The 26,564-nt window shown below is 61.0% G+C and overlaps 1 protein-coding gene across 4 annotated transcripts; it reads left to right on the top strand.

The window, feature by feature from the left end:
- Nucleotides 1–2,980: 2,980 nt before the first annotated feature.
- Nucleotides 2,981–24,953, top strand: ALS2CL (ALS2 C-terminal like). 4 transcript variants are annotated; one of them, XM_032317771.1, is made up of 26 exons: nt 2,981–3,079; nt 6,848–6,973; nt 7,665–7,863; nt 8,186–8,251; nt 8,703–8,868; nt 9,347–9,478; nt 10,116–10,235; nt 11,701–11,759; nt 11,898–11,964; nt 12,425–12,621; nt 13,644–13,709; nt 14,114–14,212; nt 14,314–14,475; nt 15,198–15,309; nt 16,436–16,513; nt 17,373–17,503; nt 18,775–18,948; nt 19,167–19,263; nt 19,484–19,641; nt 20,192–20,260; nt 21,145–21,318; nt 22,558–22,600; nt 23,409–23,470; nt 23,561–23,710; nt 23,935–24,031; nt 24,451–24,953. In XM_032317771.1, exons 2-26 carry the CDS (start codon nt 6,871–6,873, stop codon nt 24,523–24,525), a joined length of 2,856 nt encoding a protein of 951 aa, XP_032173662.1. In that variant the 5' UTR covers nt 2,981–3,079; nt 6,848–6,870; the 3' UTR covers nt 24,526–24,953. The 4 variants fall into 4 exon arrangements, with proteins under 4 accessions (XP_032173662.1, XP_032173646.1, XP_032173670.1 ...); XM_032317755.1 differs by having other exon boundaries at nt 14,295–14,475; nt 15,145–15,309; XM_032317763.1 differs by lacking the exon at nt 2,981–3,079 and adding an exon at nt 3,086–4,033 and having other exon boundaries at nt 14,295–14,475; nt 15,145–15,309.
- The last annotated feature ends 1,611 nt before the right edge of the window (nt 24,954–26,564 follow it).

Below are 26,564 nucleotides of genomic sequence, written 5' to 3'. Positions count from 1 at the left end.
GCTCCCCCCCGAGCAGAGAGCCCGATGCGGGACTCGATCCCAGGATCCCGAGATCATGACCTGAGCCGAAGGCAGAGACTCAACCCACTGAGCTACCCAGGCGCCCCAAATAAACAAAATCTTTACAGAAAAAGAAAAAACCCAGCAGCACCTCATTCAATGCCTGTCAAATATTTGCACTTTCCCCAGTTCTCCAAAATGTGAAACACCACGGTGAAAGAAACACCCGAAAAGCTAAAAAGGCTTTTCTATCTTGGAAGGCTCTTCTTCCTTCCGTGTACTTATGAGGAATTGAAGGCCGGAGAGGGGTTGTGCCCTCCGTCAGGTCACACAGGAATGGAGGACTCAGACTCAGTCTGTGGCCCCTGACCAAGGCTCTGCCCCTGCCCAGTACTATTTCTAGTCCTGCCCAGGATCCCCCTGCATCCTACCGCCAACAGGGCCCATCAAGTCTGGGTTGGCAGAAGTCTAGACCCTCAGGCTCCCCAGCCAGGCTCCCCTGGAAGACAAGTGTCCCCACTCCATGCATGGTTGCATGAAGGTTGGCCCACAGAATCCTGTTTGTCCTTTGTGTGCTTTTTTTTAGCTCCTGTGGATTTCCGGTGGGGACCCAATCCTGTTTCCTGGGCCTCTGGGTTGGAAGCCATGGGCAGAGTCAATTGATGGTGGCCAGGGGGAACTGTGACAGCTCCTTCTTGGGGCCAGAAATGCCACAGCTCGAGGCTCAGCTCTGGGGAAGCAGAGGCTTGGGACTGGGAATCTTCCCAGCCACAGAGCCAGGCTGGGATCCGAGATATCTTGGACTTAGCCTGGGCTGGGGGTGGTGGGGGTGAGGTCAGGTGGGGGTGGGGAACACGCCAGCTAGGCCTGTGACACAGTGGCTGGGGCCTGCTGGGTGCTGGCCATCTCTGACCTTGTTGGCCCCAGGCCTGGCCCAGAATAACTCTGGGGCTGGGCTTGGACCTGGTGAGAACTTGTGTCCCAGGGCACGCATGTACACGGAAGTGCAGGCACACTCTGCACTCACTTCTCTGCGGGTCCGAGTGTGAGTCTTCGTGTGTATTGCATGATGCAGTGTGTAAGTCTGTGTCCATGGGGATGGACACGTGGTCCACATAGACCCACACACAGGGCTGCCTCCTGAAATGTGCTACATGGGAGTCCTGCCAGTGAGTTCAGTAGTAGACGGGTCTGTGTGGTGCACTTAAGTGTGCACACCACACATCCCTATGACTGTGGAATCACACATGTGCGCAGGGGGACATGGGAGTAGTGTGCACAGGTGTGTGCCGCACTGTGGCTCTGTGCCTAGTGGTGGGACTGGGCATGGGCCCTTGGCCATGTTGCAGGGGACCAAGGGCAGGCAGACCCGGGGAGGTCGTCCTTCGTACACTACTGGGGGCATTACAGATGACTTGGCCCCATCCGAGAGAGAGAGACAGAGAGAGACAGAGAGGCTTGGCGGGTTTTGCCCCATTTGGCAGATAATAATACCACGCTTTGCAATGCTGGTGAGGTCACCCAGCCTGGGGGTGGGCGGTGGTGAAGGGAAGACCAGCCCCAGCCTTCTAATCCCCCTAGATGTGGCTGAACAGGAAGTCTGGGCTGCGGGGAGGAAGCGGAGGGGGCCTGTCCCTTCCTGCTCCAGCCCAGCTCCTCCCTCAGCTACAGGTACAGATGAGGACACTGAGACCCAAAGAGGGGAAGTGCTGGCCCAGAAAAGCCAAACACAAAATCAGCTTCCTCCTGCTCCGGACTCTGTCCTGCCTGCCTTGCTGGTCACGCATGGTGAGAACACGCACTCTTGGACAGCCGTTCGCTCTCTGCATGTGGCTATGGCTACTCCCCAGTCCTTGACCCTTCCTCCCAAGCTCCAGAAACCCCTTGCCTGACCACCCCCATGTGCTAGGGGACCTGCAGACCCACCGGAACCCTGCTCTTTTGGGAAGGAACCCTTTGAACCATCATGAGCTCCCTTCACTGGGGATCTCTCTTCAGCTTGATAGGATGAGGCATGACCCCCCACCCCTCAGACTTGAGTAGGAGGTTGGTGGGCTACCCTTTCTGCTCTTCCACTGCCCCCAACCGGTCCTGTTGGTCTCAGTGTTGTCAGCCATGAAAGGGGCAATGACTCCAGTCATCCCCTGGAAGCTGAGTCCCACGGGAATTGATGGGGGTTGGGGGGACTGGCATGGCCCCTGGAGGGGGACCAGACAGCAAGACTGCGGGCTCCTTTGTTACAGGCTGAACCTGTCTGCCCCCCCCCCCCCTTCCCCTTGGGATTAGGCTTCCACCACCATTTCCAAGGTCACAGGCTCTGGAGCAGACAAGCGCTGATTTCTCGCTCTACTGGACCATGTAGAGACCCAGCAGTTCGGGCAGGGGGACTTCCCTAAGGTCACACAGAAAGGAGTGGAGGCTGGCCGTACACACCTGGCCCAAGGGGCTGCAGGGCAGCCTCGGTTTCCCCCACCCTCGGCTTCAAGTTTCTTGTGATTCTTGTGATTCGGTATTGGTAGAGGGGGTAAGGGGCTGCACCCAGGCCCCAGACCGTCAGAACAGGGGCAAGTGCACCGAGAAGGCTCTGGCAGGACCAGGAAAGCCACGCTGCTTCCCTGACACTTTTTGCTACGCTGGGAGAACTTCCCCCGGGAAAACAGGCTGGCCCGGGCCTGAGTAAGTGAGTGAGTGGGTGTATGTGTGTGTTTCAGGGGGCGGAGGAGTCAATACCCCTTCTCTCATTCCCATCGGGTCCCAGGAAACTTCGGACCCCGGACAACTCCAGGTAAAGGCCGCAAGAGTAAACCTCTGGCGGGGGCGGACCGACGCCGCGTCCCACCTCCTGCCAGGCGGGCCCGTCGGCGCCAGCTCCAACTTCCACTGGCAACTCCCGGAGGTGGGGCGGGGAGATGGGCGTGGCGGGCGCCGGGGGCGTGGCGGGGGGGCGTGGCGGGCGCCGGGGGCGTGGCGGGGGGCGTGGCGGGCGCCGGAACGGGAGGGGGGCGGTGGGCGGTGAGCGGGCGGCGGGCTGCGAGCGGCCGCGGCGACGCTCCCCGCTCGGGGTACCGGCACCGCACAGGTAAGGGCGGGGCGGAGGTCGCGCGTCTGTGGCCTGGCTCCTGTGCTCCGCGTTCCCTCACTCCAGGTGGGACCTTCGCCTAGCGCCCCCTTGGCCAGCGCGTCGCCGTCACTCCACGACTCCTCGGTCCCAGGCGGCACTCACGCCGGGGCTGTCTGAGGTTGTCCCAAGGCCCCCTCCGTGCCAGCGGACTTAAGCCTCGTCCTCCCCGCCCCGTGGTCACCCGGCTCGGGTTTAGGGGCAGCGCAGGGACAGCCCCCGCACCCCCGTGTGGGGTGCGAGGGCCGCCCCCTGGACCTCACCCAACCAACCTGGGGGACTGCCAGGAGGAGGTGACGCCTGCAGTGAGACCGGCATGGGCAAATGCCTGGTGGCTGGAACAGGATCCCATGTTTGGGAAACTCTGGGGACTGCGTGTGCCCGGATGGGGAGGTGCAGGAGAGCTGTGAGAGCCTGGGAGTGGGGTGGGGGTGGTGGGCCTTCTAGGAGGAGAAATTGGGAGCCATGGAGGACCAGAAAAGGGGTGCGGGGGTGGGGGGGAGGCCCAAGTGGTGACTGAGGGGTCAGCTGTGGCAGTTGAGTGCTGCCTCCCTGGGGCAGCCCCTTTCTGCTCTACTGCTGTGCTTGCTGGTTGTTTTAGGGAGCCTGGGCAGCCCAGAAAAAAGTCACCAAACAAAACTTCCTTGCCTATCCTGACCAGGAAATACCAGAGTGGGTGCCATGACAGGGTGTGGCCCAGGGGCCTAAGAGGCCTTGGAGAGGGTAGGGGATGTCCCAGTGACCCTGCCTGAGAGCAACCTGGCTTGGACAGAGGCCGGGAATGCAGGGGAGAGAGCAGGTCTGGCTACTGGTTAGATCGACACCGGGACGGGCAGCTGACTCACCTGGACAAGCTGAGACTAGCCAGTTCTGTCCTCACCCGCCCCACAGAGAGCACCAAGGCTGCCTGAGGAGGTAGGAGGCAGGGCCCTACTGGGAATTTGCTGTGTGCCCTGAGGCAAGTTGCCCAGCCTTTCTGAACTGCCTAGCTCAGGTGAGCCTGGTGGGACAGGGAGCCAGAGGCCTGGGTCAGACTGAGCCTTGCACGTGCTCTTCAGATAGTGTCTTGGTCCTCCAGTTCCTTTCTAGGCCTCAGTTTCTCCATATGTACCTCCTGTGCAGCCTGCCACTAAGGGACCTTAAACCTGGGTAGAGGACGAGGGTAAGGAGGCCATGCCCTTGACCACAGCCGGGTGGGTTGGGGGTATGATGGGATTTGATCAGGGATTACTCCTGCTGGGTCCCTCTCATGTTATGGCTTAACACCTCCCCTCCACCCCCAAACACACTCATACCTGATACCTGGTCTGCTCCCTGCTGTCATACCCTGGTTGCCTCCAGGATGAATTCCAAGCTCCCTAGCCAAGGAGTAGGGTCCCATGGTCAACACCAGGCCAGACCCCCAACCTCATCTACAACCTTTCCCCCCACCCACTACCTCACCAGTCATGCTTAACTTCTGGCCTGTCCTCTGGGCGATGTGCCTCAGTTCCCTAGGGGTGACATCCCTTTGGGGCCACAGATCTGGAAGGGTCCTAGAGTCGTGTCTGCCAGTCTGATCTGTAAGACTCATTCTGAGGGGCCCAGGCAGCTTTGAGCCGGGAGGGAAGCAGAGGACCAGGTCTCCACACCCAGAGCAGCTCCCCACACCTGTTTGTCCCTTCTAGGGAGGACTTACATAATTTGAAAGCTCTGATCTAATCAGACCCCCATTTCACAGAGGAGGTGACTGAGGCCTAGAGAGGAGCAGGGCTCTGGATAAGCTGGACCATGACCAGCACTGAGCAGTGGGGTCAGCAGGGAGTCCCTTGGGGGCTGCTGAGATGTGGGCCAAGCAAGGGTGCAGGCAGATAAGTAGGGAGGGGTAGCTGCCAGCCCTGCGGTGGGGGGGGGGGGTAGTCTGAGGTGGAGAGGGATAGAGAGAGAGCTCCATGTCCTGGGTCTGGCGTGGCTGGGGTGATTCCCAGATCAGTGTGAGTGTGGGGCTGCTTGCTACTCAGGACCTCCCAGCCTCCGGCTGTTGACAGCAGGTCCACACTCGCCCTCATCCGGTTCCTATCCGCTGGCTTCGGAAGATGCTGGCTGCACCCTCTTCCTCTACCTTTAGCCCATGTCCTCACCTCTCAGTTCAGACCCCGACTGACTGGCTGCCCACTGGGGATGGAAAAGTCAGCCCCCAAAGGGTCTTTCCATTCCATCCGTTTCTGGAGATAATGGGGGAGGGTCAGGCGGCCCCCACTTGCTGTACCCTGGCCCCAGGTTGGGGGATTTACAGGGCTGTCGCAGGGACCCAGAGGGGCCCAGGGAGAAAGCAGGCCACAGCTGGGTGTCTAGCTGCTTCCCCTTCCTGCCTGTCCCTCCCCGAGGCCTCGCCCTCCTGAAGCAGCAGCAGCAGGAAAGGTGGGGCAGGAATGCCGGGGCCTGGGCCCTTGGCCAGAGCTCTGAGGCGCCCGCCCCCCTTCCCCAGAGTTGCAGGTTTTGCCAGGGGCCTGAATGCTCTCTGGTGCCGCAGGGCTCGGGTTGGGAGGGATGAGACCCCTTCCTCTCTGCCCTTTTTCGGCTGTCTGTGTTGCCTGCTCATTCCAGAAGCTTCCATTGTATCTCCCACCCCACCCCACTCAGCTAACTGTGGAGCCTCAGAGTGTCAGAGCCAGGGAGAGGCAGTGTGAGGGTCTGGGGCTAAGAAACCCTCCAGCTCTCACCCCTGAGATGTCTGGTCAGGTCATTTGGGCAGATGAACTTTGTTTGGTGAGGGCATCCAGTGCTGCTGGGAGAGGGCTGTGTCTCTGGGAGGCTGTAGCCTGGCTGGGGGTGCGTGGGTGGGTGTCTTGGAGCCCAGGCCCCCTGCTCCCCCTGCCTCTCATCAGAAAGCCGCATTCCCAGGGGATCCCCTGCCTGCATGGTGGGCCCCTCACTCTGGGGTAAGAAGTCCATAGGCTCAAGCCCACCTGCCCACCCCTGCAGCCCCCCTCCCTTTCTTCCAGGCCCAGCAGGGTCAGCCGGGTTGAGGGGCAGGGGGGTCTAGCTGTTACCCACACTGACCTCACCCCCCCCACTGCTCGGCACTGTCATCATGCCCATCTCTGCAAGTGTGACTCTGGGTCCTACCGCTTCCTTGCCCTGAGGTCCTCCATGGCTCCTCTGATGACCACTTAGGCCACTCTTACCCTCGGAGCCTGCACCCTCAGGCCCATGATCCTTTGCTCTCATGGTGTCCCACCTGCATGCTTTGTCCATCTCTCTGCCTCTTTATTTCTCGCCCATCTGTGATGGCTCCCGCAGGAGAGCACCTCCCTACTCCCCTAGACCTTTCCTTGCTTATGCAGCCCTTTGGGTGACAGGGGGTCCTCAGTCATGATCTTGAGAAAAAGGCTGGGTTCTTCTGACAGTGTGTCCTCGTTTCAAGAGACTCGGTGGAGGGGGAGTGAGGTCAGAGTGCCATTAGGTATTACTGTGAGCCCTTGGGAGCCATGGTGGATGTTTGAGCAGGGGAATGACTAGGCCAGAACTGGGCTTGAGGAGCACCTGCTTGGTCAGGTCCCTCAGCTGGGCCCCGGGGGCAGAGCAGAACAGGGCAGGGGTCAGTGGCCTGTCCAGAAATTCCTCTTTGAGGCCGCCTGGGCCAATTGCTCACAGCTGTCATGGGTGGTCCTGGGCACATGGACGGAAGGCATGGCACTGACCCTGCTCTCGCTGGGGCCCTCATTCTTGCTTGTGTCCCTTTCACAGGCCCTGAGGGCAGTGCCCTGGCCATGTGCAGCCGGGAGGAGGAGGCCCTGCGGCGGCTGGAGGAGGTCTTCTCAGCTACTCTCGCCCGCATCAACAGCCTTGTCCTCCAGCCCCTGCTCGAAACCAGTGAGTCTTGGCTCTGCAGTGGCAAGGGTGGGGGACACTGGAACCATCCTGGGGATCTGAGACCTTCCGAGGCACAGCTTTCTCAGCCTCAAACGGGAGTGAGAACACTTGGTATCGGCATCCTCTGACAGGACTGGGGCTCTGCCTTTGGTCGCTGGCTATTCCCTTCTCCGAGGCATCCCCCGGGGCCAGACTGTGAACCCCTAGCCTAGACCGAGCTATACATAGAGTCAAAATCCCACCTCTTCCAGGGCACGGGCCTCATTCTCTGCTTGGATTCTCATCCCACTCTCACCTGGGCCATGACCCACTTGGGGGCTCACCTGTGAAGTGACCTTGGTCAGGTGCCTTCCACCTGGGGGCTCTGTCCGTGCTTCTCTGGGTACCAGCGGACCACGGGATCTTACGGACCCCATATCCCAGACCTGAGAAAGCCCAGAGTCTTGGGAGATTTAGTGTACTTGGTGCCCCCTAGGTCATGAGTGCTGACCCTGTTTCGTGAGGGGGTGGATTGGTCCCCCCGCCCCCGATTCCTCAAGGGCACTGCCCCGCACTCTAGCCTGCCCGTCCCTGCTAAGCTCAGGGTGCCACACCGGCTTCCTCTCCTGTCCTAAGGACCCCAGCTGCAGCTCCTGGGCTACAGGGCGCCACCCCCATCACATTGCATTTGTGCTGCCCCCCCTTCCTCCAGCCCCAGAGCCCTCCGACCCCCAGGTCAGGGAGTGCCTGCGGCTCGTGCAGCAGCTGCACCAGAGCTCCCAGCGGCTCTGGGAGGTGACGGAGGAGAGCCTGCACTCGCTGCGGGAGCGGCTGGGCCACCACGACGCCGTGGGTCTGGAGTCCCTGCTGTTGCTGCGTGATGCTGACCGTGTCCTGCAGGTCCACGTGGAGTAAGGCAGCGAGGAAGGCTGGGGCATGAGGGCTCACCTGGCTTAGGTCAGGCTTAGGCCAAGGTCTGGGTTCAGTCTGGGGTCAGGCTCTGCTGGGGTCGGCCTCAGGGCCTTGGGCTTCACCCCTGCCCCCGGGCACCGGCTCAGAGACCCCAGACCTGAGCCTTGGGGCCTCCCAGGGAAGAAAGACTAGGTGGAATTATCTGGTCAGGGGCAGGGCTGCAGCCAATCAGTGGGTGGGATCCGGGGATCCTGGCAAGGCAGGGGTTAGGGTGCGAAGCTGTGGGCTGGGCCTGCAGGCTGTCTCCTGTGCTGCCGGCAGGTACATCGAGTCCTACGCTAGCTGCGTGGCGGTGCAGGCCTTTCAGAAGGCAGCAAAGAAGAGGAGGTGAGCCTGGGATGCTGCAGGGTCCCTCTGCGTGGATGGGGGTGTCCGGGACAGAAGGTCAGGGAAGTCCCATCCCCAGAGCAGCGGGTGTCAGAGCCCGTGATTCATCCTGGTTCTGACTGTTCCATACCGCTCCACACCGGAAGAGAGGGAGAGAAGTCTCTGGGGGCTGTAAGCACAGTCCAGACATCCAGTAGCCAGACTTTACCCTGGAAAGGGGAAAGAGGGGCCATCCTGTTCAGGGTGGGTGCTTGGACTCAACAGTCCCTTCACACGGAGAAACTGCCATTGACTCTGCAATAGGGCGGCTGTATTAACCCGACGGGAGAGCCTTCTTGGGTCTGGGATTGCCCCTGGGATCTGGGGGCTCAGCTGGGGGATGGGGATGGCCATGGGTTCAGGAATGGAGGAGGGGAGTGAAGGTGGTGTGTGTGGCCGTCCATCCACCCAGGGAGTTCTGGCGGGGCCAGCGCAAGGCCCTGGGGCAGCTCCTGTCGGGCGTGAGCTCCGAGGCCAAGGTGGGCACCGCACTGACCCAGGCCCTCCGCCAGCCGCTGGCCCATCACGTGCAGCAGTATGTGCTCCTTCTGCTGAGCCTCGGGGACAGTGTCACGGAGGTAGGTTGCAGGGGTGGGGGGGGGGGCATGGAACGCTCACCAGGCCTGTTGCTTGTAGGGGAGCCAAAGGAGGAGGGAAGTAGGGCCTTGGCTCTGGGGACTCACCTTACTCAGTTTGAATAAGACCCAGCCACATGTTGGGGATCATGCAGTGTCCTGGGCCTGGCGGGGGGTGTTGACAGGGCCTGAGGTCTATGGCTGTGCCCTTGGGGGGCTGGCAGAGACCCAGGAGCAGATGGAAAGCCGTGTTACTGGATGTGAGGACCTCTGGCCCAGGCCCAGCGGTGCTCTGGAGCCCCTTCGCTCTGGCCTCGCCCTGAAAGAAGGGCTGGCAGGCAGAAAGGGACACACTTCGGCTTTGATCCGACCTTCCGAGCAGCTGGGGCCAAGCCGGGGCTTGGGCAAGCATCACAGGGTGGGGGAGGCTCTGACGAGTCTCCCGTCTCCCCGACTCACCGGCCGCTCTGTGTCCCCGCAGCCTCACCCCGCTCGGGAGCTGGTGGTGCACGCGGCCACCCTCTTTGGGAACCTGCAGTCCTTCATGAGGCAGGCGCTGGACCAGGCCCTGGCCACGCAGGCTCTCTGGCACTCCCTGAGCAGCCGGCTGAGAGTGAGTTTAGGGCCCCATGCGTGGTCAGGGAAGGGGCCTGCTGGACTCACTGTGCCTCCATTTCCCCATCTGGGAGTGGGGGCGGGGGTCGAACCAGGTGGCTGGGACGTCTGTCCATCCAGCAGTCCTCAGGCGCTTGTGGAGCACCTCCCTGGTCAGGGGTCAGGCACCTGGTGAGCTGGCTCTGAGGAAGGGGAGTCAGAATTAATGCCACCAAATGATCCTATGGTGACATCACTGCCCGCTGCGGCATGTAGTGCCCCCGCTGGGGTGGAAAGCCCCCTGTGCCCTGGGAGGGTGTGACAGGCCTGGGGCACAGGGTAGACAGTTAGGTGAGCAGGAGAGGGGACATGACTTGCCAGCGAGAGGCAGGGACTGCAGAGCCCCAGTGAGTGTTGTTGGGGGCTTGGCGGGGGCAGTGGATTGAGGGGCGGTGGGCGTCAAAGCGAAGCTTCAAGACAGGCTGTGCTGCCCCTCCAGACCTTGGAGCCCCGGTGTCCGCCACCGAGCTGGGGGCCTCCAGGAGATGCTCAGACTGTGGGGGGCTGGCGCGCCTGGCAGAGGCAGGTGGAGGAGTGGGTACAGCCACCGGGAATGGGGGGTGCCTGAGCCCCTGCCCCCCTGCTCTGCTCCCCAGGATGTGCTCTGCACCCCTGCGCGCCGACTCCTGCAGGACAGCCAGGATGTAGCCGTGACGGTCACCCCGCTGCGGGCAGAGCGTGTGCTGCTCTTCAATGATGCCCTCGTCTTGCTGCAGGTTTGGGGGAGCTGACCAGAGGTCCTGGGGCCGCAGCAGGGGTCTGGGATCTGGCCGAGAAGCGGGATGGAGATAGCTGGGAGCAAGGGAGAACTCAGGCTGCCCAGGTTTGGGGGGTGGGGGATGGGGAGCCGAGAGGCTGGCAGGCCGGGGTGGGGGCGGAGGGTAGAGTCATTCCTGCAGGAGGGGGACGCTGTGGGGCAAGGCTGCTCCAGGTGTGTCCCAGCCTCAGCCCTTGCCGACTGGCATCCCTGCTAAATATTCCCTCGGTTTCCTCCTCTGCAAAATGCTTGGGAGTGAGTTTGTCCTTCTGCGGATGCCGGGCAACTCTTAGTTCTCTTCCCGGGTGGCTCTTGGTGGCTGGGAGGGCTGGATAAAACCTCAGGGCACACAAGAGGCTTCTAGAGAAGAGTGCCACGTGGGAGCAGTGCCTAGGATTCTGGATATCACAGGCCGGGGGTTTGGGATTGCTCCCTGGCCCGTAACCTTGACTGTGCCTAGCTCCCCCTGAACTCAGACTGCCCTTGTGTTAGCCAGAGCACTGTCTTCTTTGTCCCCTCTGAATGTCAGTCTGGGACTCCCCTGCACATAGGAAGGCTGAGGCCTGGCAGGGAGGCTACCTGCCCAGACCCGTGTCTCCTGAAATCTGGTTCTGGGGTTCTGATTCACTTTGGACTCCCCTCCACTCCCGACTTCGCTGTCTGTGCTCCAAATACACTGATGGCATGTCACTTACATGCTCTGTGCCCTTTCCTACCTCTGGACCTTTGCATGTCCTGTGCCGGGCCCGCCCTTGTCCCTGCCTGTGTCTGGCCCCCTCCTCCTGCCCTTTGGTCCTGGGCCTGAACCCCCTTTACCTCCTGGGGCAGTGAGGCAGTGATCAGCCTGCCTAGGCCAGGCAGGAGGTCGCTGCATGCATGAAATCTTTTTTAGAGGAAGGGATGTTCATCAGCTCTCAGAGCAGGGACTGCTTTCCAGGTAGAGGAAGCAGCATGAGCCAAGGGTCAGATTGAGGGGGACTAGGGGAGGCTTGAGATGGTGTGAGTGTGGCAGGGCCATGGCGTCTTGGTATGGAGGGGGCGAGGAGTGGGGACCTGGGAGCCAGGAGTGGTCTGTGTGGTCTCAGGGGTCTGGCTCAGCAGCGAGGTCCCCATCCCCCAGACGGTAGGAGCCTGAGAGGTTTCTAGCAGGGGCCGATGGTATCCGAGCTGTGGACATGATGGAGCAGGATGTGTGGGGTGGGGGAGGCTGCTCCCGAGGTCCCCGCCAGCCCTCAGATGGGAAGGGAGACGGAGGAGCTGCCCTGGAGGTGGGGACCAGTCTCAGTGCTGGGCACGCTGGACTGAGCAGCCAGGGGCACTCAGTGGTGTGGCCGCAGGTCAGTGCCTGGAGCAAGCCTGGGCCAGATCAGTAGGGGAGCGTCTGAGCTGGGCCCTGGGTGACCCGGTGCCCCATCTTCTTCCAGGGTCACAGTGTCCACACCTTTGATCTGAAGCTGGTGTGGGTGGATCCTGGGCAGGACGGGTGAGCAGCCCCCTCCAATGACACCCCGGGCCTTCTCTCCCTCCACCCTCATGAAACTGCCCGCACCCCAGGGCTGGGGCCTCCCGGAACACCCTCCCGGACAGAGCGGGGGCCTACTCGTCACCTCCATCTGTCTAGGTGCACCTTTCAACTCCTCACACCCGAGGACAAGCTCTCCTTTTGCTCTAAGAACGCTCAGGACCTGGTGAGTGTGGGTGGGCTGTGAATCGGGGCAGTTGGGGGAGAGGAGTGAGGGGAGATACCAGGAGGGGCGGGGGAGGGCACAGGTATGGCACCCTGGAGGCTCCCTGCGAGTGGCCAGGCCTCTGGGGTCATGGTCAGAGGGCGGCGGTGGTCAGCCTGGGGTCAGGCATCAAAATGCCACAGAGCCCAGGGCATTTTCCCCCATGAAGCCGGGATTGGGGCCTGTGCGGGTCCTGGTGGTTCTGTGTGGCCCCTCTGGGCAGACCCTGAAGCCGCACAAGAGGAGCTCAGGTCTGGATGCGGAGCCCTCAGGCGCAGCATGGGGCGGTGGGAGTTCCCCCAAGTGCCTGAATAGGTCGGGGGTGGTGGAGGCGGTACTATCTGGAGCTACCCTGCAAGGCTTCCTAGAGGGGCCGCTGGCACAGCAGGGACCTCTCCTGTGTCTCCCCTGTCCCCACCAGATGGTCTGGCAGTGGAAAGTGACTCAGGCTGTGTGCCAGGCCCTACGTGGGAAGAAGGACTTCCCTGTGCTGGGGACGGGCCTGGAGCCCTCCGAGCCCCCCGCCTGCCGCTGCGTGGCATACACCTTCCGTGCTGAGGGCCGGCTCTGTCAAGCCACCTACGAGGGCGAGTGGTGTCGGGGCAGGCCCCATGGCAGGTGAGCGACCGGGGCTCCTCCTGGGAGTCAGAGGGGCGGACAGGACCCAATCACCTCCGGCCACCACCAAAGGCTCTTCCTTCCTACATGAGTCAGTCAACTCTGTTTGTCCCCTATTCTGTCTTAACGCGCCGTCGGACAGGACCTGGCCCATAGTAGGTCTGTGCCACGTGGAGTGTTGATGCTGGTGATGAGCCCCGGGCACGTGGGACAGACTGTAGGTCTGCAGTTGCTGTTCTCAGGAGGGCGGAGGGATAATTTTCATGTCCCCGTGACACTAGCTGGTGATGGAAATGGTTGGCAGACCTCCTGTCTTCACTAGTCTTTATGAGAACACGTCAGGGGAGCGTTACTGCCCATTCTGTAGGTGCAGGAACTGAGGCCAGAGACTGGCATGACTTGCCCAAGGCCTTAGGGCAGGTTGTAGGGTGAGTTCAGCTTCAGCCACAGGTCTGTGTGACCCCACGAGCAGGAGGGCTTTGGGAGCACATGCGCTCCGCTCTCCGACCCCCAGGCCACAGCTGGGAAAGCCAAGGCCCAGAAAGCAGAAGGGACTTGCTCAGGTGATGCTCACAAGCATGTTAGTCTCTGAGACCTTGCCTACTTCCAGAAGGGGCTCCAGGAGACAAATGAACAAAACACAACAAACAAACAAGCAAACAAACAAAACCCAGAAAACACGAGGCCATATCAGAAGAGGAGAGGAGGGTGCTAGAAACCACTGACGAGCGTTTGACTTAAGCTTAAAGTTTAGCTTGGACCTTCCTGTTGATCAAGGGGGAAAAGGGAACCTGGATGTTTCCAGAGCCCTCCCTGTGGGGTGTGGTGAGTGTGCTGGCGGCTGCTGGGACCGTTGTGTCAGGAGTCAAGAAGGGTCAGAGAAGAAGGCTGGGTGGGGGCAGAGAGTCCGCTCCGGGGGGAACCTCTGAGGCAGCCCGCGATGGAGGTCAGCCGGGGGGCCTGTGTTTGTTGAAAGGTGAGCCTGGCAGGACTGATATGCGTGGACCTCAACTGTCTTGCAGGGGCACCCTGAGGTGGCCAGATGGCCGGAATCACGTGGGGAGCTTTTGCCAAGGCCTGGAGCATGGGTAAGGCGGGGGGTGGGCAGACAGGTGGCTTTCGTTCTCGCCACCATCCCCAGCCTGGCCCCATCCTCGATTCCCAGACCTCAGGCAGGAACTTAAGGCCATTTGGTCCAGCTCCCCTTAGGGCACAGAAGGGAAAGCCCGGGGGGGGGGGGGGCGAGCCATGGAGGGCGTGGTTGGGGCGGGAAGGTGCTCCGGGGATGCGTGAAGGGTAGGGACAGGGGTGTCCCGAGAGTGGCTCTTGGGAAGTAAAGATTCCTGAGCACCTAGGAGATTCTCCCCGTCGTCTGAGAAGGCCCCTCGGAGGCAGGGACACTCCGGGGCAGCATGGAGGGGTGCCGTGGGGTGTCCTGGGTCAAGGGGACAGCCAGGGGCTGACGGCGCTCCCCACGCACCCACACTGGCAGCTTCGGCATCCGCCTGGTGCCTCAGGCCTCCGAGGACAAGTTTGACTGTTACAAGTGCCACTGGCAGGAAGGCAGCATGTGCGGCTACGGCATCTGTGAGTAAGTGCCCCTCGGCTGGGTGGCAGGGCAGGTGCGAGGGGCGGCCGCATGCCCCGGGCTGAGCTCGGGGAGGCCGGGCCAGCTTTGGTGACCCTCCGCAGGTACGGCACCGACGAGGTGTACAAAGGCTACTTCTGGGCAGGCCTGCGGCACGGATTTGGGGTCCTCGAGAGCGCCCCGCAGGCCCCACAGCCCTGCAGGTACACGGGCCACTGGGAGAAGGGCCAGCGGAGCGGGTATGGCATCGAAGAGGACAGCGACAGGTGAGCACTCCGCTGCTGCCCTGCGGGGGGAGGGCAGGGTTAGAGCTAGACCCCCACACAGACCGGGGTGCCTCAGGGTACAGCACTGTCGTCAGAGGGTCAGGTCCATTTGTCCCCCCAGAGCCCCCCCCGAAACCCCTCACTTCCTGTCCACAACCTTGGTTGATGCTGAATCTCAGAATGAGGGGGCCCTGAGCTCGCTGACCAAGGAGCGTCCCCGGTCTGGCCCCTCCTTGCACTGTCCGGGAAGAGTTTCTGAGCCCTGGTCTAGTCCATGTAGGGACCACAGCCCTTCCCGGCTCTCTGGGCTGTGAGACAAAGCCCAAGGCCCTCAGCCTGGCATTCAAGGCTTGCCTGTTTCTCTGACTTCACCCCTGCCATGCCGCAGTTGCACCCTGCCAGCCTTCTAGACCACCAGACGCCCCCTCGTACATTGTTTCAGTTGTAGGCTCCTACCTCTGTGACTTTGCTTTCCATCTGCCCTTCCTGCCACCGCTTCCAAGAAGCCTACCAGGATACCCTCCCCCAGGCAGGCTCCCTCCTCCTCCACCCTCTTTTCCTCTTGGAGGTCTTGACCTCTCACCCCGTGCGTGAGTTGAGTGGGTTCAGGCGATGTCATTGCTCCTTACCTGCTCTCCACCCCCATCCCAATCCCAACCACACTGGCAGAGCACACAGAAGTGCCCGGGAACGATTCTGACCCCACTCTGGCTCCTCTCCAGGGGGGAACGCTATATCGGCATGTGGCAGGCTGACCAGCGCCATGGCCCGGGGGTCATGGTCACACAGGCTGGTGTCTGCTACCAGGGGACCTTCCAAGCGGACAAGATGGTGGTGAGTGGGGTGACCCATGTGTGCCCTGAGCTACTCTCTCCCTGCACTGGTGCTGCATTCTGGAGCCCCCCTGCTCTCAGGGCCCCAATGTTGAGCAGAGGCTGGGCAGGGGTGGGTGGGGCAGGAAGCTGGGTTTCTAGGTGCTGGAGGAAGCCAGAGCCTCAGCAGGAATGCAGTTCTGCCAGCCCCTGACGCTGGCCTTGGCCCTCCCAGCCTCAGTTTCCCCATCAGCAACTCAGGTTCACTACTTCCTGTAAACACTCAGGGAAATTAGCAAGGATGAAGTGCACAGGGACGGTGATACCAGCCGCCTCTGCAACGGACACGTAGACACCCCTGCCTGGAGGCCTAGCTCTGGGCTCAGCTCCCGGTACAACCTCACAGGACCCTCCCAGTAACCCTGTGGATCGTTTCACTGTCCCCAGCGAATGAATGACACATATGAGGCTCAGAGAGGTCAGAGAACCTACCTGGTGTCACATTCTATCGAGTGGCAGGGCTGAGCCTCGCTCCTAGGTCTCCTGAGCCCTGGCACACCTGCAGCCGCCTCCTGCCTCACCCACACCTGGCCATGTGCTTCAGCACATAGGAAGGCTCTGGCCTGGGGATTTTTATTGTTGTTCTGGATTGTGCTTTGGCTTGGGCTCCACTTTGTTCTGGAAAGGATTGAAGGAGGAAGAAATTATAAGAATAGACATATTAAAGATTCAAGTAGGACACAATTTATACCCCACTGGGCCCTGAGCTTCCTGGCAACCAGTGCAACAAGGGAGCCTATTCAGCTCCACTGTCCCTGAGGGTCAGTGCCAGGGGAGTGGGGTTGGCTGAGGAGAAGCCCAGCACTTCCTGAGCCATCAGTGGGGAAGGAAGGGCCCCCAAGAGAGAGCTGGAGCCAAGTCCCAGGCAGTCATTCAGAGGAACGCAGGAATGAGGTCTGTGGGGCTGGTGCTCAGCGCTCAGCGGGCCAAGGGCTGGCACCCACCTCAGTACAGTGCTGGGGGTGTGACAGGGCTCAGGACTGTTCTGCCCCCCCGGGATTGATGCCTACTTCCTGTCTTCCTGCCGTCCCTCCCCACTCCCAGTCTCCTGGCCCTTCCCTTGCTCCTACTCCTGCTTCCGTCCCTAGGGCCCCGGGATCCTCCTCTCTGAAGATGACTCCTTATATGAAGGCACCTTCACCAGGGACCTGACCCTTGTGGGGAAGGTGAGGACCACTGAGACCCATTCCACCCCCACCAAGGTCTTGGGTGGACCCTGTAATCTCCCCACTCGGACCCAGGGCTGAGGGTGTAGGCAGTGGGTGGGGAAGGTAGGGGAGGGCCTCTCTCGTCTCCATGGCATCCGGTGGGCACCATGACACCCTCCTGCTGTGGAGCTGTGATTCGATCCTGATGGGAGGCAAGAGGGGACAGGTGTACAGGGTGCCGGTAGCTGGGCTCTGTCTCCCGAGAGGCCCCTGGGTCGGAATCCACCCCTTCCACAGCCATCGGTGCCTTGGGCAGGGACCCCTGGAGTAACTGTCCTTCCGCATCGTCCTGACCGAGCTGACCCAGCAGAAGACAGTTGGGCACTCCTTGGGCCTTTGGAAATGTGGGGGCTGTTTCAGTCTCCTAATGACTGGGGGGCACTGTGGCATCAAAGTGGGGAGGCCAGGAGTGCTTGGAATGGGACAGCCCAGGCAGCAGGACCCTTCCCAGGGCCAATACAGCTCATGCCTTCCCCAGGCCTCTTCCTACTTCTGGACTTACCCCGTGTCCCACCCCTCCCCAAGTTCCACAGTAGTGGTTCTCCTGACCTGAGAGTCCCTCCCCCACTCCCTCCCAGTCTCCCACCTTTGAGGTGAGCTCCTGGGCCATTGGCACAACTCCTGATCGGGGGCTCCTGCAGGTGTGGACAATTAGGAACCCCCAGGGTGGGGCCAGTGGAACGGATGGTGGGAAGGCGACCTGTCAGTCCCTAGCCTCTGTGACCCAGGATGGACAGGCACGAGGCTTGTCATGATTGGAGGGAAGGGCAGCTGGACGGACAGACAGGTGTCCCTGCCTCCTTTCCCTGGTTTGCAGGGCAAGGTCACCTTCCCCAACGGCTTCACCCTGGAGGGCTCTTTTGGCAGTGGGGCAGGGAAAGGACTGCATACCCAGGGAGTGCTGGACACGGCTGCCTTCCCGCCGGATCCAAGCAGCACCCGAAAGAGGTGAGCCCCTGGTCTGTGCATTCTGGAGTGTGTGTGTGTGTGTGTGTGTGTGTGTGTGTGTGTGTGCGTGCGCGCTTGAGCGTGTGTATGTGTGTGTGTGCACCGTGCATGTGCATGTGTCCATGTCTGTGTCTATGTCTCCAGCCCCGGGACTTGGGCCTTATCAGAGGAGCTTTTCTGTACTCCCTCTTAGCTCTTTGGAGAGTTCAGCGGACTCAGGTCACACAGCCCTCGAGTCAGAGACTCCTGGGATCAAGGGCTATGGCATAACTTCACACACCACAAAACCAGAGAAAAATATTATGCAGAGACTGCTTAGACCCTGCTTTTTTTTTTTTTTCTGGGAAGGGTACATGGCCGTTTGTAAACACAGCACACATAAGCAAGAATAAAATGGAAATAAAAGTATGAGTTGAACTTAAAGGAAGGGACGGGACAAGTAAGTCCTGTGATAGTGATGACTGAGTGTGAGCCTGGCTCTGAGTTCCCTGGCAGCCAAGGTAAAGAAGGCAACTTGCTAAGTGGTCTTACTGTCGCTATCATGGGGTCTTTGAGAAGGGGATTGACTTTTTCCCCATGGGAACAGAGTTCTTCCTTGGAAAACTAGTTCAAATGGTGACTTGGACCATGTCTGTTGAGGTTCGGATGGTATTTCTGATGGTCCCAGGCAGCATTGCAGGTGTGGGGAGGGAGTAGAGTTGATTACTAGACCCACTGTCCTTAACATGGCTTCTCCCTGACAGCAGGAGCTGGGAGTAGACGGCAAACCTCAAAAGCATGGCCAAGCCTGCGTGGGGTGCAGATGTAGGAAAATCTGTGAACCTGACATGGGAAGGTGGGGCTCTATTAGGCACACACATGGCCAGACCCCCAGGCCTGCTGGTCAAGACAGGATCAAGCTCAGGAAGGAACCAGGTGTGGTGACAGGGAGCGTGGGCTCTCTCGCAGAAGGATCCGGGACTTCGGGCCGTGTTCTCTCTTAGGCCAAGAACCTGCTGTCTGGACTTGGCCTCCAGCTCTCCAGATCTCTCTGTCTCCTTTCCAGGGCTCTGTATGTCCCTTTCTTCTCCACTGTGGAGTAGATTCTCTCTCCCTTTCTCTGCCTCTCCTTTCTTCTCCTGGAGGCTTGGAGGTCAGCGCCCCCCAGGCCACCCACCATTCCTGGGCCCCGGCTCAGGGCCAGGTGGGATGTCCCCACCTCTCCAAGGGCCTGGACGGGGTCCTGCCCACTACAGCCCCATTCCTACCCCCCCCCACTGCCTCTGTCGCAGGCAGCTAGGTGTGGGTGCCTTCCCCGTGGAGAGCCGCTGGCAGGGGGTCTATGGCCCCTTCCGGGACTTCATTAGTGCCGGCTGCCCTGGGGACGAGCTGGAGGCCCTGCTGGGCTTCCATGTACAGAACTCGAGGGAGCTGCGCAAATCCCAGGAGTACCTGTGCTGTGAGAGGTAGGCGCATTTGCGCGTGCGTGTGTGTGTGTGCATGGGGGGTACCTGCTTGTATGTGTGTGTGTGTGTGCATATGCATGCACATGGGGGCACCCACAGCATCCAGAGAACCAGGGCGAGCATCCGTGGGGCTCCGGGTAGGCTGGAAGGAAGGTCTCCTGGAGGGGGCAGGCCGTGGCCCACGGGTAGGTGAGAGACATGTGTGCCCGGTGCCCCAGGACCCAGCCCGAGGCCTGTGCAGGCAGAATGGAGGACGTCCTGGACGAGCTCTTGCTGCACCGGGAGCCCAGGGCCCTGCGGGAGTGCCTCGGGAAGGTGAGGGCTCTGGGGGAGTGGGGGACGGGGTCTGAGGGGAGGGAGGTCATCTCACTGCCCCTTGTGCTGTCTGGATGGCCCAGGCCCGTGAACCCCTTCTCCTTTGAGGGTCTCAGTGCTCCCATCTAGGAAATGGGAGCAGCCTTGGGAGCCTTGCTGGGGCATGCTTTGCTCCAGCTCCTGGCGGCGAACACCTCTCTATTGCCTTTGCACCTGCCAGGCTCTGAGCAGCTCGCTGCACCCCTTGGGCAAGCTGCTGCGGACGCTGATGCTGACCTTCCAGGCCACGTATGCGGGCATCGGGGCCAACAAGCACCTGCAGACGCTGGCCCAGGAGGAGGTGAAGCAGCACGCGAGGGAGCTCTGGGCCGCCTACAGGTGAGCTGCATGGTCCCTGCGGATGACTGCAGCCCAGTCTGTGAGCACAGGCAGGTACAGCTCCGCCCTTCCCTGAGGTCGGGTGCTCAGCCTAGCCTCCCTGGGCAGGAATGGTGCGTCTGGATCGAGAAAGAACCAGAGAGTGTGTTGGTCAGTGTTCTACTGGTGAGCAAAGGGGTTAGAAGGTAGGAGATTATAGCAAGGACTGCCTGTAGCCAGAGTCCAAGCCTAGACCAGGCGCTGGGCTGACCCCTGACCCCAGGGGAGCTCTCAACCTCCGTGGGCTGAGCCTCCTTCTGGACTCACACCCCATCTCCAGTCTGGGCTGAGCCGAGACCCCGTCTGTTATTACAAATGGGGGCCCCAGATGCTGCAATTCCAGCATTCTGGGGCTGAGGTCCTGTGCTCCCAGCTTCCTAACTACAGAGATCTGGGAGGCTGGGCCCCTCATGCCCCATGGCTCTGGGGGGCGGAGCTTGCCACCCTGGGCTTTGGTGACTCGAGCTCTGTGGGAAGTGGCAGCTCTGCAGTCCATGTCATCTGTTTGCAGGGGTCTGCTGCAGGTGGCCTTACGACGCAAGGGCCAGGCTCCAGAGGAGGACGAGGATCCGGAGGCAAGGTGACCGCTCCTGTGGGGTGTGTAGGGTCCCCGCCCTGGGGGTAGCCAGGCTCAGGACCAGGGAGGCTGCCCATGTTCGCTCCCTTGGGGCATTGGGGGTGCTTCCGGGGAAGTGTTGTGGGTTCATGCTACTGACCGATGTTCGTTCAGCATCTGAGGATTGGAATGCCCCATGACCTCGTCATTGGGTCATGTGGGCAGGGCCCCCACCGCGAGGTATCAGGTGCATCTTTGTTGTAAAGTTCCTGTCCCAGCCTCCTCTCTATGGTGCCCACCACCCCAGGTGCCCTCTCCCCCCTACATGCAGATGGGGAAGCTGAGGCCTGGCAGGGGCCAAGCCCGAGGCCACACAGAGTGGGAGTGAAGTGCATCGTTAAATCTGTCTCCTGTCCTCCAAGACCAGACCTTATAGTTTGCCTTCCGATTTCAGGCCCAGAGATCCCAGTCAGGGAGGCCTGTGGCTGCATTGCCGGAGACATGGGAGATTGGGTTAGGTAGAACATCCCCCATGGAGTGCTAGGAAGCCCAGAAAACGAAGAGGCAGCCCTGGACCAGCATGACATGGCTGCCGAGTGCTTTGCTGCGTCTCTTGTCTAGCCGGGGCCTGGGTTTTGCTTTCGATCACATGGGGATCAAACCCTGCCCCAGCTGCCATAGCGGTTCTTGGCATCCAGCGAGAGGATCTGGGGCCATGGATTTCAACCAAGGGAGTGAATCACTGAGAACGGACTTCGGAAGCATTTTCTAGGGAATGGAGGAGACAGGGACGCTGTTTGCTGTGGGACAAGGAGCTCTGTGGGCTTTTTGAGGGGCAGGCCAAGTAGGAATCCCTCCCCCCGGGGCCCACCCTGCCGGCCCCAACCTGTTCTGCTGCTGTCACTCAGGGACCTGCAGGTGCATGGCCTCGTGCTGCCGCTTATGCTGCCCAGCTTCTACTCGGAGCTCTTCACTCTCTACCTGCTTCTCCACGAGTCGGAGGACAGTCTCTACAGCCAGGGCATTGCCAACCTGAGCCTCTTCCCTGACACAAAGCTGCTCGAGTTCCTAGATGTGCAGAAGTAAGCCTTCCCTCCTTGCCATGTTTGCTGGGGCCCATGTGCACAGAGGGTACACACAGAGTTCAATGGTCTTTAGCAGAAAAGGAGGTGGTGTTCATTGGCTCACATACCCATGAACTTCTAGCTTTATGCTAGTGTTGCTAGCTTCAGGTGTGGCTGGATCTAGCTGCTGAACTACCTAGTGAAGGGAAGCAACTTCTCTTTTTCTCTTGATTTATCTCTGGCTCCCATTTATGGTGCCAGACATGGTACCAGCCACTCAAGGTTTATACTCCACCAGCTCTGTCCCCCACTGTGCCCCAGGGAGCCTGTGTCCCCTTCCTAACAGCTCCAGCAGGGCCCCTGAAGTCCCTCACTGGCTTGTCTCGGTGTGTGAGACTGCCCCTAAATGCTGTCTGTGGCCCACATAGGCCAATCTACTTCCCTATCTACTACGGGGGCTGGAGTGAGGTGTCCTGTTCCCAGCAACTGGACTGAGAGTCGGGGAGGGGAGCTCCTGAAGGGGAAACTGAGGACTGTTCTGGGAGCAAGGCCCTTTTACCCTCAGTTGCTAAAACATCCTTTCTCCTCAGTACCCCTTCTGATCTCCTGATGCTACGGGTGACCACCTGCCTGACAGAGGGCATGGGTGCTCTCTCTCCCCCCACACCCGGTGGTCCCTTGTCACACAGCTGTGATGTTTCCCACCCACCTGAAACCCCGTTTCCCCTTCCATCGTGAATGTCTCCTGCAACCGAATAGCCACCAGCCCAGAGGGCTGGGTGCCAGCAGCTTCCCTAGTGTCCCTTCCTCCGCACCTCCTCCTGCCTCCTCTCTGCTGCTTCCTCCACGCTGGCCTCTCCGCTCCATTGTCTCCCCAAGTCCCTGCCCTGTGCTGTGTCGCGTGGTACCCACGTCCCTCCCCATTCACCAGCCTGTCTCAGCTCACAAAGCCTCCAGAACAGTCTCTTCCACTGTCATTCTCCAGTCCAAGCCCTGGGACTTTGCTCACAGGGTCCCTTGGCCTGCAGCACTGCCCCTCACCCCTCTGTTAAGTTTTGGGGTGGTGTCTTCCCCAGGAATCTCTCCCATTCTCCCCTTGCCCTGACCTCCATGCAAGCACTCGGAGAGGCCATCGTGGACCCCTGTCCTGTGCTCAGCCCTGCTGGGGGACACGGTGTACAGGGAATGTGCCCCCTGACCTCAGACCCTGCCCCCTCCTCCTCGTAAAGGCTCTTTGTCACTCTTGTTTCATTTCAGGCACCTGTGGCCCCTCAAGGACCTCACGCTGACAACCAATCAGGTGAGAAGGTGGGTCCATTACCTGCCCCAGGAAGGGGGAGGCCTGAGCGTTGAGCAGGGCCCGCAGAGTCTGCTCACCCTCCGCCTTCCTGCTGCAGAGGGGCCCAGGCAGTGCTGGCCAACAGGTGTGGGGGACACCCACCTTTCTGGGTTGTTCTGATCTCCTGGGTGGGTGAGGGGGCGGCCGCTGGCACCCCCCATAGGCGGGTGAAGATCCAGGCTCCGCCCCTCTTCCTGGCTGTACTGCTGTGGGCAGAGTACTTGTCTCTGAGCCTCAGTTCCCCCACGGGTGAGAGTACTCCCTGCTGCGGGGTTGGTGCTCCCTCATGAGAGTGTTGGGAGGGGGCGGTGGGCCACTACACACCAGGTTGTGGCCCTCCAGGTGTGCATGCTTGGTCAGCAGCAGCTGGGAAGCTGTTAGAACAGCAGATTCTTGGACCACCCCCACCCCTGACCCAGATGTACTGAGTCAAACTCAGAGCGGACCTGAACTCTGTGTTTCAACAAGTCCTTGGGTTGAGAGCCGCTGACTTAAGGACCCACCCCCAGTGGCTCCCAGTGGCCATTGGGATCATTATCTTCCTTCCCAACCCCCTGGAGACTATTATCCCACTTTACAGTTGAGTAAACTGAGGCTCACGGTGGCGTTGTGACTTGCCCTAGGCCACTCAACCCTCGGGGCGGGGCTGTCCTGGAGCCAGTGATGGGAATCGTGGGTGGTGAGAGCTCTGACTCTGGGAGGGAGGGGGTGACAGGGCTGGGGGGACCCTGACCTCATTGTCTGTTCCCCCTGCCCCTCACCACTGTAGAGACTTTCCCTGGTCAGGGACAAGTGCTTCCTGTCAGCCACTGAATGTCTGCAGAAGATCATGTGAGTTCACGCCCTGGGCAGAGGAGGAGGAGGGGGGACAGGAGTGTGGGGGCCCCTGGTTGGGGCTGAACATGAGGGCCCCTGCCACAGCACTACGGTGGATCCCCGGGAGAAGCTGGAGGTGCTGGAGAAGACATATGGGGAGATTGAGGCCACTGTGTCGCGTGTGCTGGGCCAGGAGCACAAGCTGCCCATGGACGACCTGTTACCCCTGCTTATCTATGTGGTGTCACGTGCCCGGTGAGCCCCAGCCGGGGGGAGGGGCGCTGAGGGGTGGGCTACGGGAGGACCCCGTCCCATCCTGCAGAGAAACCCCACCTAGGGTCCTGTGGGGGCCAGGAGCAGAACGGGGACCGCAGCCCAGGTAGCCAGCCATCTGGGCCAGCGCTCCATCCCTGGCTGCTTGGGGCCTGTCGCTGATGGACCCCTTTCTCCCTCTCACTGTGGGGCTGGGTATTCTCCAGAATCCAGCACCTGGGAGCCGAGATCCACCTGATTCGTGACATGATGGACCCCATCCACACAGGAGGCTTGTATGACTTCTTGCTCACAGCCCTGGAGGTGAGGGACTGAGCTCTTGGACAGAGGCAAAAATACTCTGGCCCGTGGGGCAGACGCCTTCCCTGCCCTGGACAGTGTTGTGGGGATGACCCCAGATTCACTGCTCGTATGTGCTTCTGTGGGGAGGGCCCCACAGGGTCCCTGGTCCTGCCCTTGTTAAAGGGGCTGGGGAAGGGCTCCTACTTCATCCCAGCCCTTGGGTCCCTGGGACCTCCGGCATGTTCCAGGCTGTTCCAGGCTGCTCTCTGAGCATAACAGGAGAGGGGAGGCCCCCTTCCTTGCAGACCATGGCAGAGGCTGAATTGGAGTCGGGGTGGTCCAGGCCGGGGAGATGGGTGCATCCCAGTATTGGGCCGTTTTTGCATGGGGCCAGGGGCGGGCAGGCCAGCTCCCCATCAGCCTGACCTCTTTCCCAACAGTCCTGTTACGAGCACATCCAGAAGGAAGACATGCACCGCTTTCCTGGCCGCTGGGACTCCAAGGAGCTCTGGTAGCTGGGCCGGCCCGGGCCCACTGCAGAGCGGAGAGGGGCCGCCGCGGACATCCCTGGGGAGCAAGCAAGGCCAGGGCCTCATCACCCGCAGAGCAGACGGCAGACTGGAGGTGGCTCTCAGAGGAGACGAGCTATTAGTGTCTCCCGAGGAGATACGGCTGCTACCACCCCTGAGCACTGATGGCAATGACACTGGAGCCGGGGGCTTCCCCTCCCCCTCGCCCTGCCGCTAGGTCAGTCTCAAGGATGACCTCCTTGACCTGCCTCGACTCACAGGTTTTTTGCCAACCAAGCCTCCCCAGCCTCAGTGTTGTTGTCTGTGTCCCAGTGGCCCAGACGGTCTGTGACGGACCTTCTGCTCATCTTGCTGGATTCTGGAGTCCTTCTGGAAGTTTGCCATTAGTCTGCTGGGCTGATTTCCTCCCATCATTGTCGGTGTTGTTCCCTGTTTCTCCACTCTCGGTCCGAGGCTCCAGGTGGCTAGTGACCGCTCTGTGTATTAGAATTCTTGTCTACGAGCGGCCTCCTGGGGACCTGCCTCTTTCCTGACTCTGTCCCAGGGCAGAGCTGGCCTCTCAGGAGGCAAGGCGGAACAGAGTCCCGGGCCCCCTGGCCTGCTGGGTGGCCTCTGGCCAGGCCCTTCCCCTTGGTGGTATGTAATCGAGCAGGGGCTCGGGGGTGTCCGCTGCGGCCGTGCCTCTGTGGGGTACATGGGAACGCCGGAGCAAGCCGCGGGGCAGGGTGAGGGCACTCGCCTTGTTGGCTTCGCCTCCTGCGGGCCCCATGTGCCAACAAACTGCACACCTGTGGCCCCCGGGCCTGCACGCAGGAGGACAGCAGGGGTGTGGGGCCATCTGTGCCCTGTCCAGGTTTGGGACCCTGTTGGGGGTGGGGGGAGCCCAGGGGGGAGTTCAGGTGCCTTTGGGAGCAGAGGACTTTGCTCCCCTGCTGGTTCTTGTGTGGGACTTAGAGACACAGGAGCAAGGGCTTGGGTGGCTTCGTCCCTGCCCAGCCTCGTTCCTCGTCTCCACAGCGAGGGGCTTGGACTGGGCGACCTAGACAGGCTCCCCCTGTGCTAACAGGGGATGTGCAGTGGTAGGCAGGGTGACTGTGTTCTGAAGGGGTCCAGGGGCAAAGTGTGGGGAGAGGGTAGATTTATGCAGGAATGTGGCCCCAGAAGGCAGGCTGCGCCCCAAGGTGGCCACCATGGCCACCTTGCCACCGTGCCCTGGGTTGTGAGTGATCAGGTCACCATTCTTGGCTGTGCTTTCTGTAACCAGAGCACTGACCTCAAGGCCTGTGAGAGAGGGGCTGAGAGAGGCTCTGAGAAAGCCCAGTCAGCCATGAACCCAAGGCTGAGTCCCTTCCCGGAGGCTCAGGGGTGGGGGACAGCTGGTCATGGGAGGAGGTCACCCACGGATCCTCAGATGACGTAGGGCCTTGGGGCGGGGCTGAAGCTTTCTCCGGCTGGTTCCACTGAGCATGGCCGTGTGAACGAAGTCTTGGGCTCTGGTTTTGCCGGAAACCCCTGTGGGGTACTGTCTGGACCATGGAACAGTTGAGGAGGGCTGGCTCTCCTCCCAGAAAGGCGCCCGTGGCAGAGAGAAGAGAAAACCAGCAAAGCCAAGTCCATGGCTACTCCAGAGTGGGAGCTGGGGGACAACTAGAGGGCCCCAACTCCTGACCAGGCCTCTTACTCAGATCCCCCCCGAGGGTGCTAGAAGCCAGGGCACGGCCCAGACAAATCCCTTGCCCACTGCAGCCTCGGAGAAGGCTCGAGGGAGTGGGGGCGGGGGGTGGGCGGGCAGAGGATTGCTGGAGAAGTCTCAGCCATGCTGTCGAGTAAATGCTCCCTTAGTGGGGATCCTGAGTGAGGGCCACCTGGCCTTAGCTGTCTGCTCTCCCACAGGGATGGCTGGACACTGGGGAAGGGATAAGTTCAGGATTTGGGTCAAGGTCCATGTTAGGGATTAAGGTTAAAGTCAGAAGCAGGGTCAGTGTCAGGTTAGGGTTAGGGGTTAGGATAGGAGTGAGGGCAAG

The sequence above is a fragment of the Mustela erminea genome, chromosome 1, assembly GCF_009829155.1.
Source record: "Mustela erminea isolate mMusErm1 chromosome 1, mMusErm1.Pri, whole genome shotgun sequence".
Lineage (NCBI taxonomy): Eukaryota > Metazoa > Chordata > Mammalia > Carnivora > Mustelidae > Mustela > Mustela erminea.
The sequence above is the reverse complement of the archived record's forward strand: the minus strand, read 5'-3'. Positions and strand labels throughout refer to the sequence as shown.